Here is a 19,458-nt window from a genome sequence, read left to right as displayed (position 1 = left end):
ATGACACTATAAATCTTTTTACACACTGATGTGTCAGTATGAACAGTATGTTAAAAGGGGCACCATGTAGACTTGGAAAGGAAATTCAAACTTTGTACTTTAATAATTACAATATTAATAAGTTGATAATACAAACTCAGAATTATTTATTTTTTCCATAAACGATTAAATAAGCAGTTCTCAGAAGAAAATAAGATCCAGAGAACACTGTTTGAAACTAGAAAGGTGGCAGGGTCTGCAGCATATAAACAAAGTAAAACAATATGAAATTGAGTTGTCCTGTAAGGTCAGCTTGTTTATTCAGTTTATTCAGTCATACAAATGAAGAAAGTTTGTTTATTTAGTTAATTTAGGCAAAAAAAAAAAAAAAAAAGTTCTCTATTGATCTAAATCCCCGTCCCCAAAACTACATAGTGTATCTTTAATGTAATGTTCTGTTCGAGTCACAGGGACTTTTTCTGCTGAATGAACACTTTGAATGTGTTTTGCAGATATAACTATAGTATTTTCACTTTTGAATGAAGGACGTTAACTCATAGCATAATACATTATGTTCTGGTACTTTCACTTCAGTTTACTTCAATAAGGAATCTGAGTACATCTTATAACCACTGTGCAGTTTTTGTACACCAACCTATTTTTACATCAAACCATCATATTCATGAGTGCATGTAAGTTAATAATAACACATTCAAATTTGCATAGATCTTTATTTTAGTAGAATCTATAATTGACATCAATTAAATAAAAAGGAGAAAAACAAGAGCAAAAAAATCTTTAAATTACAAGAAAATTACACTGCACCATTCATATAGTACAAAAATAGGCCTTATTTTAGAGTTATTTCCCATGTGGAGATAGTCATTCTTGTACATTATTCATAGGTCACAAATCTGTAAGGTACTGTGTGCAGCCACAGGCCAGGAGCCGAGAGGCCAGAGGAGGTCAACAGAGGGCGCTCCACCAACCGCCGCTACCCCTCCCCTCCGACACAAAGTGTTTCATTTATACTCAAGCAAGCATGTGCACACACGGACACAGGCAGGTCTGCTTCAGCCCTTAAAGTTAATGGAGATGGGATACATTCTACCTCCTCCCTCCACAGCTGCTGAACACGCCGGCTGCCACTGCAGGTCTTCGAACGAAGGCAGAGATGACAGAATGATATCAAACAAAACACACGTGAAGGGGGGGGCAATGGACTGTGACGACCTGAACGCAGCACGTCGTAACACTAAACAGACAGCATTATAATGATTGTCTTTGGTTATGCCAAAGATATTGCTCCTATTAACTCCATCCGACTTTATATCGATCACTTCACACTACATCCTAAGGCAGGACTGAAGCAACATCGAGCTCCACATTAAAGAAATCAACTGAATAAAGAAAAAAAGCTTCCATTATTCCCACGAGCGAGTCTTTTCTTTACAGCCAGAGGAGACAATTTGGAAAGCACTTTTTTTGTGTGTGTAACATCTCTGTTACTTCCTACATGAAAAGTCTCCACACTTAGTGCCAGTTAAGTGTGTCGCCTTATTATAACTAGCTGCTTCCGGCACAATTAGAGAAGCAGAGGACATCTTTTTTCTTTTTCATTTTTTTTTTTCTTTTTAGTGTGTAGTTTCCATCACATCCTCGCAGTGAAAGAGTGAGATGGCTGCTAATGGTTTTCTGCAGCTCCCCGTGCTTCGGGGGCATTGGCTACTTAATGCTGCCTGCATTCATGATTTTCTTAAAAGCTGAACACTTGAATGCACAAGGCTCCAAGTTAATCAGTTTAAAGTTTTCTGAGTGAATACAACATCAACTTGTGCAAACACCCCAAAATGTCGAACTTAAGGAGAAACTTCACTGGTTGTTTTTTTTTTTTTTTTGAAGCATTTATTCCCTTTGGAAGGGATAAGACTGAGTATCAATGAATCAATACTAACTGTGACAAATTGGTCCACATTATTGTTCTTCTCAAAATGCAAATTCTGAGCATCCAGAGCAAAGGAAAATGTTGATAGAAGCAATTTTGTTGCTGCATTAGCCCATTATCTGTTGTTTACACAATTCACACCCAGCTGGGAAGTCAATAGGATTCTGCGACTCAAGTTTGAGGCTGTACTTATTATGGTTTTTTTTTTAATTAGTGCCCCTCCTTAAACTGGGGCTAATCAAAGCCTAAATGGCAGTAGGCACTAATGTACATCACACAAAGCGATGCAGCACGCTATTAGCACATTAGTTTTGTTCCTACAGAGGACACTTTCTCTAAATCCACACTCTCAGGTTCGTTTCCAATCCAGTTTAGTGCTTCCTGGCTGAGACCGCTGTGATAAGCCAAATGTGCTACACCTGCACTGGCCATCTGAGTTGAATTAAGCTTCCTGGCTCAGCAGAGAGCATACATACCAATCTTTCTCCATGCTTTTGAACAGGATGTTGGCAGGTTATGGATTGAAACTCTTTGCTCTCCTCTTTTCTTTCTCTCTGAACACGTACTTTAAATCACATTCAGCTCTGCATATTTACGAATAATAATAGCTTCTGAGAAGGTTTTCTAACAAAAGTGGTTTAATTAAAATCGATTTGTTCAATGTTCTCGTGCACCCTCAACCTCAAGACAAGCACTTTGATTGTCCATGACATAAACTTCTAAGAACACACACACACAAAAAAAAAAGTCTTCCCCCCCGGTGGAGCCACCGAGAGGTGAGAGAAAACAAATGCCCTTAACAATTTTAAGTTGATATAGCACTTAAACGCCGGCCAACAAGATCTATGGACAATCCTTCAACCCATTTTATTTTCAATAACAGGTTTTAAAGCCCAGATGTGCCTGCCTATGAATGCTGATCCTAAAGGGCGATAGGAGCTTCAGGAGACTAGAATTTATACAGCAGCTTTACAGTTTCTGAATTGCAATTGCTTGTTTCTCGTCTAAAAAACATCAACTTGACTTACATGCCTATGCCCCCCGATTGTTCCCTAGAGACGTGTTATCATATCTGGCCTACTTATAATTTGACCTCTATAATCACTTAACAGCTCCTCTGACAGCGTGTATGAACCCTTGCTGAATGATATGAGAGGTAGATAAAAGGATGAGCAGCTGCAGTTTTGTATGCATGTCATCACCATGACAACCTCTCTCAGCAAGCTCCACTGTTTGTGAACAGGCAAAGAAAAGAAAAAATCCAATGTAGTAGTAAAAAAAAAGGGGGGGGATCAGTGAATTCAAAATGGCTACTCTGGATTAAATCATGAGATGCATTTTTTTAGATTATAACCAGCCCGGGAGAAGAATCACGTTCAAACAATCTTCCCTAAAGGTATGATTAAAATAAATAGTCACTGCAGTATCATTCAGAATGTAATTAATTGGAAAGTACACTGAAGAGATCATCTGAAATTCAGATTTGATGAAGACTGGAGGGCGAGTGCAGAGACGCTGGTGGGATGTGGAGCCTCGACGAAGGGTTTCTAAACAGCATTCAAGATTTGAAGAGCAGAAATGAAGGCGGAAACCTTCACTTCACAGGGCCTATAAACATTTCTCTCTCTCTCACACACACACACACACACACACACGCACACGCACACGCACACACACACACAAAGCTGAAGTCGATATGATAGGAGGCATGTGCTTTTAATGTTAATGAAAACAGAGAGCATCGATGTGTCGCTACTGTTTCTGCTCCGTCAAGAAATCAATCACAGGTGACTTAACACCTACTCGATGCTTTGAGAGGGCGCTTGTGCTCAACGGTCACATATTGTTCCGGGTCCCATCACAACCTCGGCAGCAGGATATGAGAACATCAAACACAGGAATGAAATATCCCTGGAAAGGATTGTGCCTCAGGGTTGATCGAGTGGTCTGTGTGTGAGTGTGTTTTTTTTCTCCAAATGGATCTTCTGATGGATGACCTTTTATGAGCAGGGGGATAAATTATAGTTTCCAAAATGGGATAAGAGTCCATCTTAAAGCCCAAAAAGCTGGAGGAAGCTTTGCTGGTGGTGTGACTCACTGTTTGATGTTCCAGAGCTGAAAGAGATCTTTTCCACTTTGTGTACAACAGAAGAGCTAAAGTCACACCCAGATCAACAACTGGCTGTTTGAAAGACTGATAGTTTAGGGGAAATACCGTTCATTCTCTCATTGTCAAAAAAAAGCCGGCATTACATACTGAGAAAGCTCTCAGTCTGTTTTGTTTCTCTAATGGTTTATAATCGCGTGTCACCAGTCAGTGTCTGAACGTTTCCCACTTTACGCTTTTGATCTGAGCATTTTTAAAATGCACTTTAAAACTGTGAATCACTGCAGATAAGTGGTGCTTTCCGGGACAGATTTTGGATGTTGATGTCACTAAATGACACTTTGGAGAGAACCAGTGTTACCAAATCTGATTTCATGCCTCATAATGCAATTTTTTGTCACCGTTTTTAAGTTCAAGTAGCAAATGTGACAGGACCAGCGTTAGCTTCTCTATGAAGGGCACTACACTCTTCATCAGATTTTCACACTCACACACACACACGCTAACAAACATGAGTACTCACACACACACACACACACACACACACACACACACACACACACACACACACATCTCTGCTCCTCACAGTCAACAATCTCGTCCGGCTACTGCACTGAGACTGATGGAAAGAGGGGAAAAAAGGAGGAAGAAAGCAAATAATAATCATTTGTTTGCTGTAACAAAAAGGAGCTGGAGGGGGGAATGGACTCTGCACAGACAGACATTCTTAGTGATTGAGGGCAAGAGGAGGGAGAGAGCCAGTTTAATAGAAATGCGCCCAAGTGTGAACAGAGCAAAGCTCGGGCCATCCCAAGCTCTGAGGGACAGCGGCTTCCCATCAGGTCTCCCACTGCAGAGTGGAAGTCAAGGTCCTGAAGCAGGACTCAGATGAGAAACCCAGTGAGACAGAAACAGAACCAGAGGGATGAGAGATAAAACCAGAAAAGACTGTGAAAGGACAGTTACCACAGCCCTGAATTATCAGACAAATGGTCGGGGATTTAAAAGCAGGAGAAGGAGGGACGTGGGGAGGCATTAAAGAGCACTTTGTGTTTTGATAAAGGCAGTCCTCTCATTGTGGACGTCAAACTCTTCGTTTTCGGAGTCTGTATTTGCCTCTTCATCGCCCCACACAGTTGGGATGCCGCGGTATGACACCACCCTATTTCCCCCAAGGCTGAAGCCACCCCCGAGGCCGCCACCAGCTTCCAGAGAGGGCAGCTTAATGAGTGCGCCTGAACGCAGCTGTAGCATCAGGAAGACACCAGCGAAGGTAGCGATGATGGCCATGCAGCTGAGCACAGCAATGGTTATGGGCAGGCGGGAGATTGGCTCCAGATCCGTTCCCAGGTTCCCTGGGCCCACCATGAAGCTGCCGGGGGACTCGCGCATGTACTGGTTAAGGTGCAGGCAGGTGCCAGATATGGGGTCCAGGGAGCTGTGAGGGGGGCAGGACAGGCAGGCCCGAGGGCTGAGGCTGCTGCAGGTCAGGCAGGGCGGTGGGCAGGGCAGGCAGGCGGGGACGGAAGCTGGTGGAATAGAGTTTCCCACTGTGTAGTTTAGGGGCTGGGAGCCCACGGAGAAGCCTGCTGGACATTCTTTCACACAGCCCTGCTGAAAGAGGTAGTAGCCGGTGTCACACTCTGTAACAGAAACAGAGAAACAAAAGTGAAATAAACAGCCAAACAGACTTTTTTTTTTAACTATATATGAGTCAGAAAAATCAAAAATAGAGGACCAGGATTCCTGTGCAGACAGTCAAGGCTCACAGAAATGTGTTAACGTGGACATTTCTGTGTGTTCAGTCACGGTTGTTTGAGACAAAGTTTTAAGGCAAATGTGCCTTAAAGTCGCCATTTCCACTTCTGTTAGTGCTACTTCAGTTAACTTAAAAAAGAAAAACTGATGACGAAAAGCTTTGCAATTTAAATGCTGAGTGCAGCATGTTTAAGTCAACAGAACAATTTCCATATGCAGCAGGTCCAGATGCACAGACCATTGCCTATAATGGCACTTAACAGACTGTGGGCGCTGGGGGTAACAGAGCTGAAAACAGGAGTGTGAGCCAAGAGGAGGAGGAAAATGTAATTTACTGCAGGGCCTTGTCAACTTGTTCAAAAACAAAGGAAACTATAACTGTGAGCCCGAAGTCAGAGCCCTGGGTACTATAATCATAGCATATGATGATCAAATACAATTAGTCAGTCCACCCACTAATGACTCTGTGTATGATCGTGTCACTCTGTGTACGTACTGCTGACAGCCTGTAGGGGTCAGACTGACAACATGCAGTTGGACTTCATTGTATCTGGAGACCTTGTCTCCAGCAGTATTTGGATTAGATAGGAGCCGGCAGTATGGACACCATTAAATTTGAATGAGATTATTAAAATGGGACCTTGGGTGAAATTTAATTCAGTCCCATCAGAAATGAGTTCTTCATTTAATATGGATACTGATACCGAAGCTGCATAATGATGTGACAATTGCAGGAAGAGTTTGAATAAGATAATAGTGTGACTCAAAAACAAGTCCGAGGCAGTGCAGCACACATGCTAGCATTCACCCCGTTCCCCTCCAAACAACCAGGCTGCTCCACATGTCACATCTCAGCATGACTCAGTGATTACCCTGCCTCTCCTCGGATGTTGTGACAGGCACTTCCTGTGAGGAACAAACTGGGGGCGAGAGACACCACTCTTACCGATGCATATCTGCCTCAGGTCCAAGGTCTTGCAGCTGTCATTGCCAGGCTGAGGCTCGTCAGAGGAGCTGGAGGATGGTGTGCCGGTGCCGTACAGCACCAGGATGAACTGGGTCAGAGTGCCTGAGCATGGGAGATAAGGGACAGAGATAAAAACTGAAATTAACCCGAGAAGAAAAAGTAGGCCTGTCAAAAACAGTAAGGCTCCGGAACTCCCTCGGGTGGATTTTGTAAATGTATCCTCTTCTCATTGTAGAAGCTTGAATTCTGTGACAGAAAATGACTCCTTGAAATGAGTCTCGATTTAAAGACAGCGTGATTTCACTCTTTGGAGCGTTATGAAGTGTGAACGTCCCAGAGGATTTATTCAAGTGTGGAGGCCTTGTGAGGGGTTGCACTTTAACAAAATCTCTCATTACTGAGGAGGGAGGTGTGACACGTGTATCTACATCTGTTTTCTGCGGGTTTCTTGGCTTCTGAATGGCTGTGTTGTGGGTGGACCTGCTACATCCAGCTGCAGATGATCCAAGTGTAAACAAAGAAGAGTGAAGTGTTCACTCCACTGTTTTATCATGCTGCCTGCTGGACGAACACCACTTGCTGCAGAGCCGGTCAGCTTCGCTATAAAGAGAACAAGGGCACTGCAATTGAGGTGCAAGAGCCACTTGATTTCTAATCTTCTGGCAATGAACCTGTAACCCTCGAGCAGAACTCAACATACTGATGAGCATGAATGTGAGGGGATCGCAACACCTCCAATTTGAATCCACCTGAGGACTTAAAGTTGCACTTCCCTGTCTGTATTGCTCAGCTACTATTTATAGTGCTGAAGCAATCAGCTGATTAGTCTATTTGATGGATTTTCTTCTAATAATTACTCCATCCATTCATTATTTTTGAAGTTTTCCTCCTAATATTGTCATTACTTTGCATAAAAGAATCAAGATTTAGTATTCTGTGTTGTGTCTCATTGATTTTTAATTATGTACTTGTGTTGTTAGGCCATGGGGATATAAGAATTTATGTGACTTTATGGGGTTGATTTTATGTTTTTGTCTGGCTTTGAGCAATCTTGTCGCTGTTTGTTTTCTTGCTGTTGCCTCTTAATTAATACGATGATTAGTCAATCGGATGAAAAGTACTTGAGAGAGATTTATCTTAATCATTCTAGTTGTTTGTCAAGCAAAAACATCATTCCAGCCAAGGAACCTAAAAAAGAAGGAAGGGTTGTTAACTCACAGAATCTCTGTGGTGCCAGTCACTTGTACTAAAGTTGATGGGAGATAGATGGAGAAACACAGTAAAACTGACATATCCACATCCTATGATTTCTGATGAGGAAACGTCCCCACAAATTGAAAGAACAAACCTCAGAGAGAAGGTTAACTACTGATTTTTTACCTCCAAATTATTGACAGGGCTGATGTCACTATGACCAAATAAGGCAGGTCCAACCAAATCTCGCTGATGTGACTGCAACTGCACTGTGAACAGGAGCCTCTCCAAACAAAGTCGAGGGATGAACACAGGATGATAAAAACTCAGTTGTTAACCTACTCTCTGAAGTGTGTTTCTTCATCTTTCTTTCATAGATATATTGGGTTCAAAGCGTATTTCTCCATACATCTCCCCATAGACTCCACTACAGCTGTCACCACAGTCTGGCACCAATGCAAGATTTATGATGTGATGACCGTTCCTTCTTTTTTAAGTTACTTGGTTCCAGTTTCTTAAATGTGAGGATTTGCTGCTTTTCTTTGTTCAATATCGTTTTAAATCAAAGATTTTTAGATTTTAGATTAAACTTTTTTTCATTAATCTGTCTCATTGGCATTGTTGGACCTCTGATGGACTACTTTTAACATTTCTAACAATTTACGGAAAGAACAGTTCATCTGAAAAGTAAATAACAGATTAATCAAAAATGAAAATAATCATTAGTTAGCAGCTCTACCTCAAATATGGCCAAAGGGCAAATAAAACGTGGATTGCAGAATTCTAGATATGAACACACAAATATGCGATAAAATCCACCAAATGCTAATTTCTCAAAGAAAATGTCTCACCATAGTCACTGGCACCGGCCACGTTCTCGATCTCCAGTGTCCATGCCCCGGTGGGGTTCTCATCCCAGGAGTGGGTGGTCATGAAAGCCCAGTCATTAAAACCCTCTGACGAGTAGTCATGAGGCCTGCAGGAGAACGATGCACAGCCATGTCAACATGTGCGTGTGTGTGTGTGTGCGCAGGTGTATGTATGCTGTGTGTGTTTATACCTGGGGTGGAGCAGCGTGGAGCGTGTGCCAGCAGGACTAATGAGGTGGATAGCAAGGTTTCCCCTCCTGTTGTAGGACAGGGTGAGCCGGGCCTGGACGTGCTCTAATGAGGTCACGTGACTGTTTGTCCCGATGCAGGCGTCCACACTCTTGTTGATTGACAAATGGAAGCCAATGTTCCTGTCAAACAAGACAAAAGACATTCACGGATGACACATTAAGACAGCTGTGTGCATCAGCTGTAGGGCGTGTGCTGCTGGAATCATTGATAAACACTGTGTCAGCGTGACTCTTTTGCTCCTTGCCTGCGAAGGGTGAAGAGTTTGTGGCCTTGAACAGGATTAATGTCTCAGAACCTGTAAGCGACACAGACTTTGTGGAGGCAAAGCACCTCTTTTTTTTATTCTTCTCCTAAATCCGCTTAACAGATAACATGCATCCACAACAGTTTAGAGGAGGAGGAAGGTGGCAAGGTTTTGCCGAATTATAGACGAGAAGACACGGTGTGATCACAGCACCGTCACGCCGTTTTAACACGCAGACCCTCAAGGTTCAGTCTGGTAAATGTTTCATGATGCATTCAAAGACTACATGAATGCATTTGACCTTTACAGCAGCCTCACATGATAACACTCTAAAGGTTAATTTGCAGCACTTTTCGAGATGCCAATAAGTCATTCAGGGACTGCCCACATTATTTTTATGATACGTGAACATTCACATGTTGGGGCTATTTTAATACATGTGTTTGTGGAGCACTGAAGCAGGGTAAGAAAACATGAGAGGAGAAAATGGAAATTTATACAAATGGATGCAGAAGTTGATTTATCCTGCCAGTTGACCGCTGTTGCATAGCTGAGACTGAAGTTCTGTGAAGCAAAATTTGCAGCACTGTTGGAATCAGGCCTCTGTTTTTTGCAGGCACACACAAAACGGACAGAGAGAAAGATGTGCTACGAACCTATTAAAAAGCAATTTGCTATTCAGTCACAGTGGGGAAATCAACAAGTTAAAGAGGGCAACTGATCAGGAAGGAGAAGCGACAACTTTGGCTGAGTGTTATCAAAAGTATTAAAATGTCGATGCTTATTAATTCTGACTGCTTTAAACAGTTTCAATACTAATTTTGGGCAGTATGGATTCACCAGTACCAGCTGCATCGAGTTGACACTTTCCCAAACTGCCCCACCTCTTCTAGGAGTAAATTAACTTAGTCACTGTTCAAAGGCCTGTGTTTAAAAAATCCCAAATTGTATGCCTGCAATGTTGTGTCAGTTTATCCCTGTGGTATTCATAGTATCAAATATTTTGAGGTTAGAATTTCCACTATCATGAGAACACAAAAGCCCCGTTTCAACCACGCAGTCTGGTTCAAGTTCAGTTCAGTTCAGTTCAATTTGTTACACAATTGTTGTGCCTTTCTGTCAAAATTTGTTGATGGTAGCAAAAGAATCACTCTGTTCGTTACCCTTCTGTCGAGGTACCTTGCACACTGATTCGATACTAAAAGGTAAGTTAAAACACTGTAGAACACTAATTGGTCTTAACTGAACCGGATTGATTGGTGGAAACAAGGCTTTATATATCATTAATATTCCAGGTGACACGCTATAAAAATCCCCTCAGTTTCTAGATACCGGTAAAATACTTCTCGGTTTAGCATCAATAGCACGTAGCACAAACCAGCATCATTTCTCGTTCAGTTTGTTTTGTCCCTGGCACACAGCAGCTTCCAGCAGATCCTCTCCAGTGCATCACAATCGCGCACCAATTACATATTTGGAATCATTTATTGAACATTCCTTTAATCAAATCTTTTTTACAGCAATAATCCTGGGGAGACACAAATGTGTATTTATAACCGGGGTGTTTAAAGCTTTACACAACCACCAAAAAATGATTCTGGGAGGCAGCCAAACCTTAAGAAATGCCATCCATTTTGGTAGTGAGCAGACTTGTGAAAGAACAGGGTGTTTTTCACATCATTAATCACTTTTTGAAGAGCTATGTCAGAGCTTGGAACTCACTGCAGTTTGCAATGAAATGTGGTAGATGATCATTTTCATCAAGTTTGTTATATTCTTTAAGAACAAAGTGTGGACACATCTTACATTTTCACATTCAGTTTTAAAACACTCAGCATCCTGTAACTTATTTGGTCAGATGCATGAAAAGACTTCATGTTTTAAGCTTTTTCCAAATGTAAAACTCAAGTTTGATTTCAAATGAATGACATGCAAATGGCGGTCGCTCTGAAATTCACAAACAAATATTTTGATGGATGGAACAACACCAAACACCACAGCTTTTCATGGCAAAATGATTGTAATTATGGTCATAATGATGTGGTGCTGCAGTTTTCCCTGGAAATGTGTCCTTTCTGATATCTCATCATGATTCGGATGCAATCACTGGATATAATTGACAGCGAGAAAGACACTGAAAGCCTACCTGCTGACTTATTCCTAGTCACTCCGGATAAGTGAGCCAGCTAAATACCTAAAATGTAAATTGAATAACCTGCCTCGACTGCTGCTCCCAGACGCTCGAACCATCTGCTCTGGGCTCTCATAGCTGCGATAAAAGAGATAGAAACCTAAAACCCAGCGAGAGAAGTGACAGGGTGCGCATAATGAAGAGGAGATGTCAGAGACTGTTTAGATGGAAGATGAAGAAAATGGCTGAGGAGTAAATATTGAATCCTAACAGCGAACACACGAATTGACAAATTACTATTTCTTTTTTGAATATTCTGCACACTCACATACACCGGTGACACGAAGCATTTCAACAAGCGCCCCAAGCCACACTGAAGATGAAGATGTGACTTGTCAATGCAGCAGTGGAGCAACAGCTCAGTCCCACACCTGTGTTCTGTTATATTTCTCACATCGCTCACTGCATCTTAAACATCCAGGTTGATTGCATCATGCTGCTTAACCCCTCAATAATCACATTTCTTATTATAGTATATTTACTCTTGTCACTTTATCAGTATAAATGGCCTTTCTGATCACATCTGCTTTGTTGATCCCTGATAATCCCCCTCACATCAGATCTCTTTAATCTTAAATTTGAGTTACACACACAACAAACCGACATCAAAGAACTAGTGCTGATGAAAGCAGACTGTCGCATCATGCCACCTGTGTCTCCACCAAAAAGCTGCCCTTAAACACACCACAAAGACTACAGCTGACAGTCAAATGCATGAGAAGAAACACCTCACACTTCCAGGTTGCTGTAGTTCTTATTTGTCATACAGATAGGGTAATCAAAAGACTCCAGACTGAAGATATACAAACAGCCCTATATAAATACAATTAACCTGACTTCAGTAGAAGCTGCTATAAACACCTAAGTCACAACAAAGGTTATCTCATAACACTTCTCAATAAGAGCAGGCAAAGACCAAACTCTTTCAATAATCAATTCACAGAGGAAGCAAGCACTCGGCGACAGCAGCAAGAAAAAAGTTCAGAAACCTCAGAATGGACCTGTACTTGTGGTGGGCGGCCGTCTGCCTTGACCGGTTGGGTTGATAAACTGAAGGTAATCAAGAATTAGTCTGCTAAAAAAGAAAATGCCACTGGCGTAGAGGTGAGGGTGATAAATGACAAACCATTCTAAATGGATGAGCTCATGGATACTACAGTCCAGCAACAGGCTTAAGGGGGTTGCTGTATCGTTTCCCATTTGCCCTCATGTGCATTGATTTACTAAAAGCCAATCAAGAGTGATTTCTCACTCAGACAGGCTGTATGACCACATCTACACACATATCAGCCAAAAAGCTGCTGACAATTTTCTTATTAACACAATACAAGATAAAATAAAATAGGAGAAAATATGCTAGTAGTCCGATTTGTCCTTTGAATTTTTCATTCTTATCATTAAATGGCATTGTTTATTAGATTAACTATTACATCTGTTGTATGTCATCATATCATCATGCATTTGTGTTCTTGCCTGTATTAAATAAAATAAAATATCTTAAAAAATAAAGGCAAAATAGCCACTGACAAGAGCCAACAGCACAGTACGCACACAGACAACTACACTCAATGACTGAGCATCCAGTGACATAATCATCATCATTATTTTTGTCAAAGTTTAGATAAGCTTCCCCCAGAGCTGCAGATGACAATCAAACAGATGTTTCAACATCTAGAATAGTCATCCTATAACTTGGGTCGTAAATAATATTTTATGTTGTGGCACATCAGACTGGGACTTGTACTCCAGCAGGGGGAGTTCCGCAAACATCCATCTGACCCCCTGAATGCCCCGCTGCTTTGTCAGTAAGGGTAGAAAACAAGCTCAACGTTCTGAAAAGATAAACATGACGTCGAACCATCTCAGAGTTAAAGTGAAGAAAGATTTTTGGATTCGACTTGGGTTTCAAGTTAAGATAAGGTTGTTTGCAGGATTTGTAAAAATGCAGCCGCCTCACTGTAACTTTGGCTTGTCACATAAGTGTAGCAGCGGAGACAGCGGAGGAACCTTTGAGCGAAGGGAACAACATTAATTCTACAGTGTAGTTTAGGATTAGGCTACGTGTGCTGCATTTAAATGAATCAGAACAAATTGCTTGTTAGCTCTAATTAGTTTTAACCATTTTTTTTAAGCGACAGCTTTAATATGTGTAGACAGTCGTAATCAGGGTCTTCGCAAATTCTGTGAGGTGCACATGTGTGCGTGCACGCGTGTGTGTGAGTGTAGTGGACTTACTTCGGCTCACAGACCATGCTGATCACACATTGCCGCTGTGGCCCTACATTGGTCCATGTCTGTGCCAGTGCTACAATTGCACTGGCATCAAGTAGTCCATATCCATATGAGTGGCTAACTGCAGAGACAGAGAGAGGAAAAAAAGGAAACATGAATGTCGGCTTTAGAGCCACATCCTCACTCTCCCAGCTCCAACTTTACAGACCAGCAGTTTCACAGTGTGTGTGCCATTTTAAACTTTCATGCAAGCCACTTTGTGCTCCAATGCCAATTTAGGTTTATGAGATTTATAACATATTAATGAGCCTCAAAGGCATCAGCAAACTGCAGAGGGCAGAGCATAACTTGGAAGGAGTTACTGTACCTTTGCGGCCAACGCCATTGGTTCTCCAGTCATTGGTGAGCAGGTGGGCAGGGTGAGAAGTTCGTACAACCAGATGTTGCATGTCCCTCCAGGTCAGGTTTTTACTGGAACAAGTGTATATGGCAGGAACACACAGACACAGACAGCCACATGAAAGAAAGACACACACACACACACACACACACACACACACACACACACACACACACAGAGAAACACATGGTGAGACTCTTAAAAAGTTGAGGCACTCAAACAGATCAAACAGATGTGTCTGACAATCCGTCCCACAGTTGGGGCTTTTCCATATACATGCGCTGGCTCCGCTTGACTCAGTTTGACTCAGCACATCAGCCCAGCACAGCAGGGATTTTGCATTTCCATGACAATAGGGCTACCTGTTTGAGGGTCTGTTTCTAACTTGTGACATGCTTGTCCTGTGCAGTCGTCAACGGAGCAGCTGTAGACACTTCCTCATCACATTATCAGGGAATCATTTCAAAGCCCTTCTTATTCTGTTAGAAACATTTCATTCCCTATAAAATCTTCACAATAAAAGTCCCTCGTTATTTGGTCTTTCAAGGCTTTTAATACAAAGAACCAAAATCAGGAAATGGTTTTCACCAGCAGGAACTTCACACATCTCCCAAAATAGCTGTAAGCAAACTTGATGGAACAGTATAATACAGCAGATGTCTGAAATTACAAACAGGGACACCGGAGAGAAACTAACTTCAAACCACAGAGATTGAGTAAGAAGCTACAAAATTACTGGGAGCTAAACACACAGAGACTTAAAAACCTTGTTCTCTCAGGCTTCTTGCACAGATAGGAGTTTAGTATCACAACACACACTTTGAGGAGATAATGGGGGTGGCTCAATTCAGCCACTAAATCTGATCATGGAAATGCAAATTGGCGCGGACAAAAGTGCCAGAGGGAAAACCCAGTGTGTTAACCTGCAGGTGGACAGCTGATTAAATACAGAAAATAATGACAAACCACTTGCAATGCTTTTCTGAATTACATTCAATCTGCACACTATCTCGGCCCAGTGGCAAATTTGAAATAAAGTGAAAACCTTCAAAGTGTTGAGTGCATTTCCTGCCTGCAGCTGTGACAGTTTGAAGGCTTGACAAAAGACTAAAAGGAGGTCACGCCTGAGTTGAACTCAAAATGGTTTGTGTTATTCTTGTGGATAAAGTAAACTAAAAGCATAGAAGTCTGTCACATTTCTCTCTTGTCTCCTCAAATCCGTCCCTAATTGCAATCTTTTTCTGTCACCAAGCTCTGTTTAGCCACAAGCTTAATTACTCATTTTTCAAGACTGTTCTGTGCCGTGTTTGCCCCTCCATTAGTGCTGCCTGACTGGATAAGAGTGATTAGTACTTAGATCAGATTATGCCCCTTATTCTAAATGCACTGCAAAAATCTATCATGCAGAAGGGTTAAAAAGTAATTCATAATATGGGATAATCAAGCAGAATTGATGCATAAACACGCAGCATGGGCAGTTAAAGCCTGATTTAGAAGAAGAGCGTTACATTTATAATCATGCTTCTAAAGGTCTATGCAAACAAAAAAAAGTGGAAAAATGTTTTACCTGTTGTTACTAAATGAATAATTTACAGTCAGGAAAGCTCAAACCACATGCGAGAAACCGCTAATAGTGGGTAATTCATTCAAACTACTTTGACTTGAATATATGTGCATATGCTGAAATCTTTCTCTGGAATAATTACTTCTCTACAAATTATATTTAACAGTTTTCTCTTGCACTGGATTAAATGATTTTAATCAGCGAAAGACAGTGAAATGTGCTGATAGGGAAGGTTAGAATGAGGCTGAACTGTTGAAGAGAATTGAAAGGCTTTGGTCACGCTCAGAAAAAAGGGTGATAAGCACTTACTTGGCCTCAAGGGCGAGGGCGATGATCCCAGCAGCCAGCGGGGCGGAGGCAGAGGTGCCTGTGTGGGAGTCGGTGCATTTTGATTTGAGGTCTGTAGTCACCTAAAGAAGAAGAAAAAGAACACGGCGGTGCTTAAATTGACAGCTCCAACCGAAATATATTCTCGAAACATTAACTATTTGCTAAATTCAGTTTGATAACTTTGGTCCATCTCTCACAGCATCCAGGATTATTTCTATTTAATTCACAAGTCACTTCAACTCATGTCACCTGACAGCTTCACTCAATTCTTTCTACTGTATGAGCTGGAGGCAGAAATCACCCATTGGTCGGAAGAAGCAGAAGCAAAAAAAAAAAAAAAGAAAAAAAGGCCTCAGCAAGACTCCCTCGAACAGCTACGAAATCAAAGCGGGGAAATGGTATAACTTATTCTCACCCTCTCGACTGGCAGTGAGGTGTCTTTGAGCGAAACTCTTTTTAGATCGAGCTGCTCTAGCAGAGATCTCCTCAGCAGCCCTCAGCAGAAGGATGTGGTTCTACTGGGCAGTTCCCGGGAGTGAATTTCTGCAGCTGCATGAATGCATAGTGAGGCGGGGCAGAACCACTATGTTTGTGCACATCAAAACCCATCATGGGGAGAATAAAAGTTACAAAACACTGCCTTACGAAAGCCCCCCAGCTACCCACGGTACAATCCTAATGGGAAGGTGAATATATGTATCCGAATAAAACTTCAAAACTCTGCGCTCTGTGCTGACCAATGCACAGCTTCCAGAAACTGATCTTTTTTATGGACTAAACAGAATATTAAATGCTCTGGCAGAACTGACTTTAATGGTCCAATCATAAATTCAGGAGATTCCCATATCCTTCACTTTAAATTGAAAGAGAGGCATGATTTGAGTGTAATACAATTTGTATATATATTTTTTCAAATCAGAAACTGAAAGAATTAAGATATTCAATCCTGCACAACCCCAGAGGTTCCACCCTCTCCCTTCTTCTCCATCTCTTCATTCTCGCGATCATGAGTGACAGCACAATTAAGTGAGTACAGCACTGGAGCATTAAGGGACCAGCCACATGTCACAGAGATGTCATAAGCTGTCTGTCCAGTTGGTCTGGTTGCTCGGAGCTATGCCTGAGAAAAAAAATAAGACGTGTTTCTCTGTGTGTGTGTGTGTGTGTGTGTGTGTGTGTGTGTGTGTGTGTGTGTGTGTGTGTGTGTGTGTGTGTGTGTGTGTATGAGTTTATGAGGAGAATATAAAGCAGCAACAGATGGAGTTTCAGCCGTTCACTATTCGTAATAATTTTAATGGTCCAAGGCGGAATGAATGGTAGAGAAGAAGACTGAAAAAAAGAAAGAAGTCGTGCTGTGGTTCAGACAACAGGTTCAGAATAAAGCTGCAGAGCCAAATGCTACATATGAGACAATTACTCAATTCATCCCACTGATATAAAAGAAAAAAAACCAACTCATCAGCAACTATTTCGATAATCAGTTAAACATTTAAGTTGTTTTTTTGTAAAGCAGAAGTGGCAAATTAAAATCCATGGCTCAGCTTCTCAATAGTGAAATGTCTCCTGGTTTTCCTCGTCGTCTGTGACAGTAAGCTGCATCTTTGGGTTTTGGAAGAAACTAATTGGTGGATGAATTGATAATTAAGACCATTGTTTTTTATGCGGTGACATCCATGTATACAGTATGATCAAATCACGTTCCAATTCGGGCTATAGACATAGAAAATGCAACTAAAAGGATAAAAGGATAAATTAGGGTTAGGGTTAAATCATCATTATCTATAGCAACCTGTTTGGTGTACTAATAAACGTTGCTCACTAAATGTAACAATTAAACTGGGTTCAGTTTCATACTTGTAATACTGATTGCTTATTCTTATGATCATTATTACCTCAGTTAAGGAGGTTATTTTGCCTATGTCTATTTGTTGGTTTGTTTGTGAGCAGGTTTACATAAAAACTGCTGAACAGATTTCCATGACACTTGGATGGAGTATTGGTCTGTGCCCAGAACGGACTCCATAAACTTTTGGTGCTAAACCCAGTAGAGGGTCGGATTCAGGGATTTTTCTAATTTTTTTTCATCATCGCGACATTTCTAAGGGATCTTGATGAAAAAAAACAGGCATATTGTGGTGGCTGTAATCTATGACTGAGTACATTGTGATTAAGATCAGGTGATCTTAAATTATAGTTAAGCAGTTATGGGTTGTTTGAAATTTAGAGTGATACAGGGCTATCTAGTTTGATATTGGATTAGGCTTGATTGAATTAAAGGGGACTGTTGGGCCTTGACGGATGTGTGCACTGTACTGAGGGCCATTCTAGCTGATGATTTTTTTGCGCGAATTCAATAAGAAAGCTCCACAGTGCACCTTTAATGAATCAGAACTGTTGCTGCTAATTGTGCTAATTGATTAATCTGTAATTATAACAGACTGGAAAAACAATAGAATGAAAAAGCACAAGGAGAGGAAGAAAAGGCGAGAAGAGACACTTGATGCAACTACAACTCACTATCTGTTTCTCGTTTAGGTTCCCCGAGCTGTAGGTAGTGGCAAGGGTGGAGGAGCACGCCTCGCTGTACCAGGGGACGTTGCCGTTCTGGGTGGAGCTGCTGATGGACAGGGTGTAGATGCTGTTTGTGTAGCCGTCACAGTTGCAGCTGTCCTTCTCCCTCCCTCCGTTCCCAGAGGCCCACACAAAGATGGAGCCCAAACCGTTACGACCCTGGAGAAGGTGGAGTACGGTCAGACATAGGAAATCAGACGGCCGGAGACCCTTACACTTTCTCATTCAAGCTGTTGGTCCTTGGATCAAAATCTCATTCAATCTCTAAAATAAATCCCAATTATGGGAGGGCAAATTAATCTCAGGGCTCATTTATAAACGGGTCCATTAAAACACAGCATACATCACTGAGGCTGGTGTGGTCAGTCAGTAAATCATAAAGAGCCAAATATCTTATGACAGCAATGCAATACAAAAAGGCAGTATATGACAACAGCTCATTGGGATAAATCATCCAACCTCTCAGGCTTTGAAGTACAATAATTTTCATCTAAGAGGTGCTTTATTGTATTGAGTGGACCCGTCTCTCTGTGCATTGATCAAACCCAGCTATGCACCACCCACACTGCCATCTGACAGCACTGTCACTGTGGCAATTATCTTAGTAGTCAGTGTCAGTGGTTCCAATCAGCTTTATAGCACATGCCTTGAATCCTGCCGCTCTATAACAAGAGTCACTGTTAACTGGATGGATGTGTTTATTCATGGAGTGTAGATGTAAGAGCCTCGGGTGTGATCTGTATGCTTATTAATCTCTTGACTTGTTCATTTTACATATCTGACACCATCTCATGCATTAAAACAAGTGCTGCTATCAACAACGGGGCTGGTTACAAGGCGGCACGGCCCTCTTTT

General features: G+C 41.6%; 1 protein-coding gene across 4 annotated transcripts in view; it reads right to left on the bottom strand.

Annotated features, from left to right (window-relative positions):
• Positions 1–693: 693 nt before the first annotated feature.
• The window catches only part of furina (furin (paired basic amino acid cleaving enzyme) a), a 90,814-nt gene continuing 72,049 nt past the window's right edge, over positions 694–19,458 (bottom strand). For all 4 annotated transcript variants that reach the window (XM_037094831.1, XM_037094832.1, XM_037094833.1 and 1 more), the window contains exons 9-16: positions 18,550–18,762; positions 16,012–16,112; positions 14,106–14,209; positions 13,742–13,859; positions 9,011–9,190; positions 8,802–8,926; positions 6,736–6,858; positions 694–5,674 (exon numbers count right to left, since the gene is read on the bottom strand). In XM_037094831.1, coding sequence (XP_036950726.1) covers positions 5,067–5,674; positions 6,736–6,858; positions 8,802–8,926; positions 9,011–9,190; positions 13,742–13,859; positions 14,106–14,209; positions 16,012–16,112; positions 18,550–18,762 — 1,572 coding nt within the window. In that variant the 3' untranslated portion in view covers positions 694–5,066. The remainder of the gene's footprint in view (positions 5,675–6,735; positions 6,859–8,801; positions 8,927–9,010; positions 9,191–13,741; positions 13,860–14,105; positions 14,210–16,011; positions 16,113–18,549; positions 18,763–19,458) is intronic.

The sequence above is a fragment of the Acanthopagrus latus genome, chromosome 4 (assembly GCF_904848185.1).
Source record: "Acanthopagrus latus isolate v.2019 chromosome 4, fAcaLat1.1, whole genome shotgun sequence".
NCBI classification, from domain to species: domain Eukaryota; kingdom Metazoa; phylum Chordata; class Actinopteri; order Spariformes; family Sparidae; genus Acanthopagrus; species Acanthopagrus latus.
This window is presented reverse-complemented; position numbering and strand designations above follow the sequence as displayed.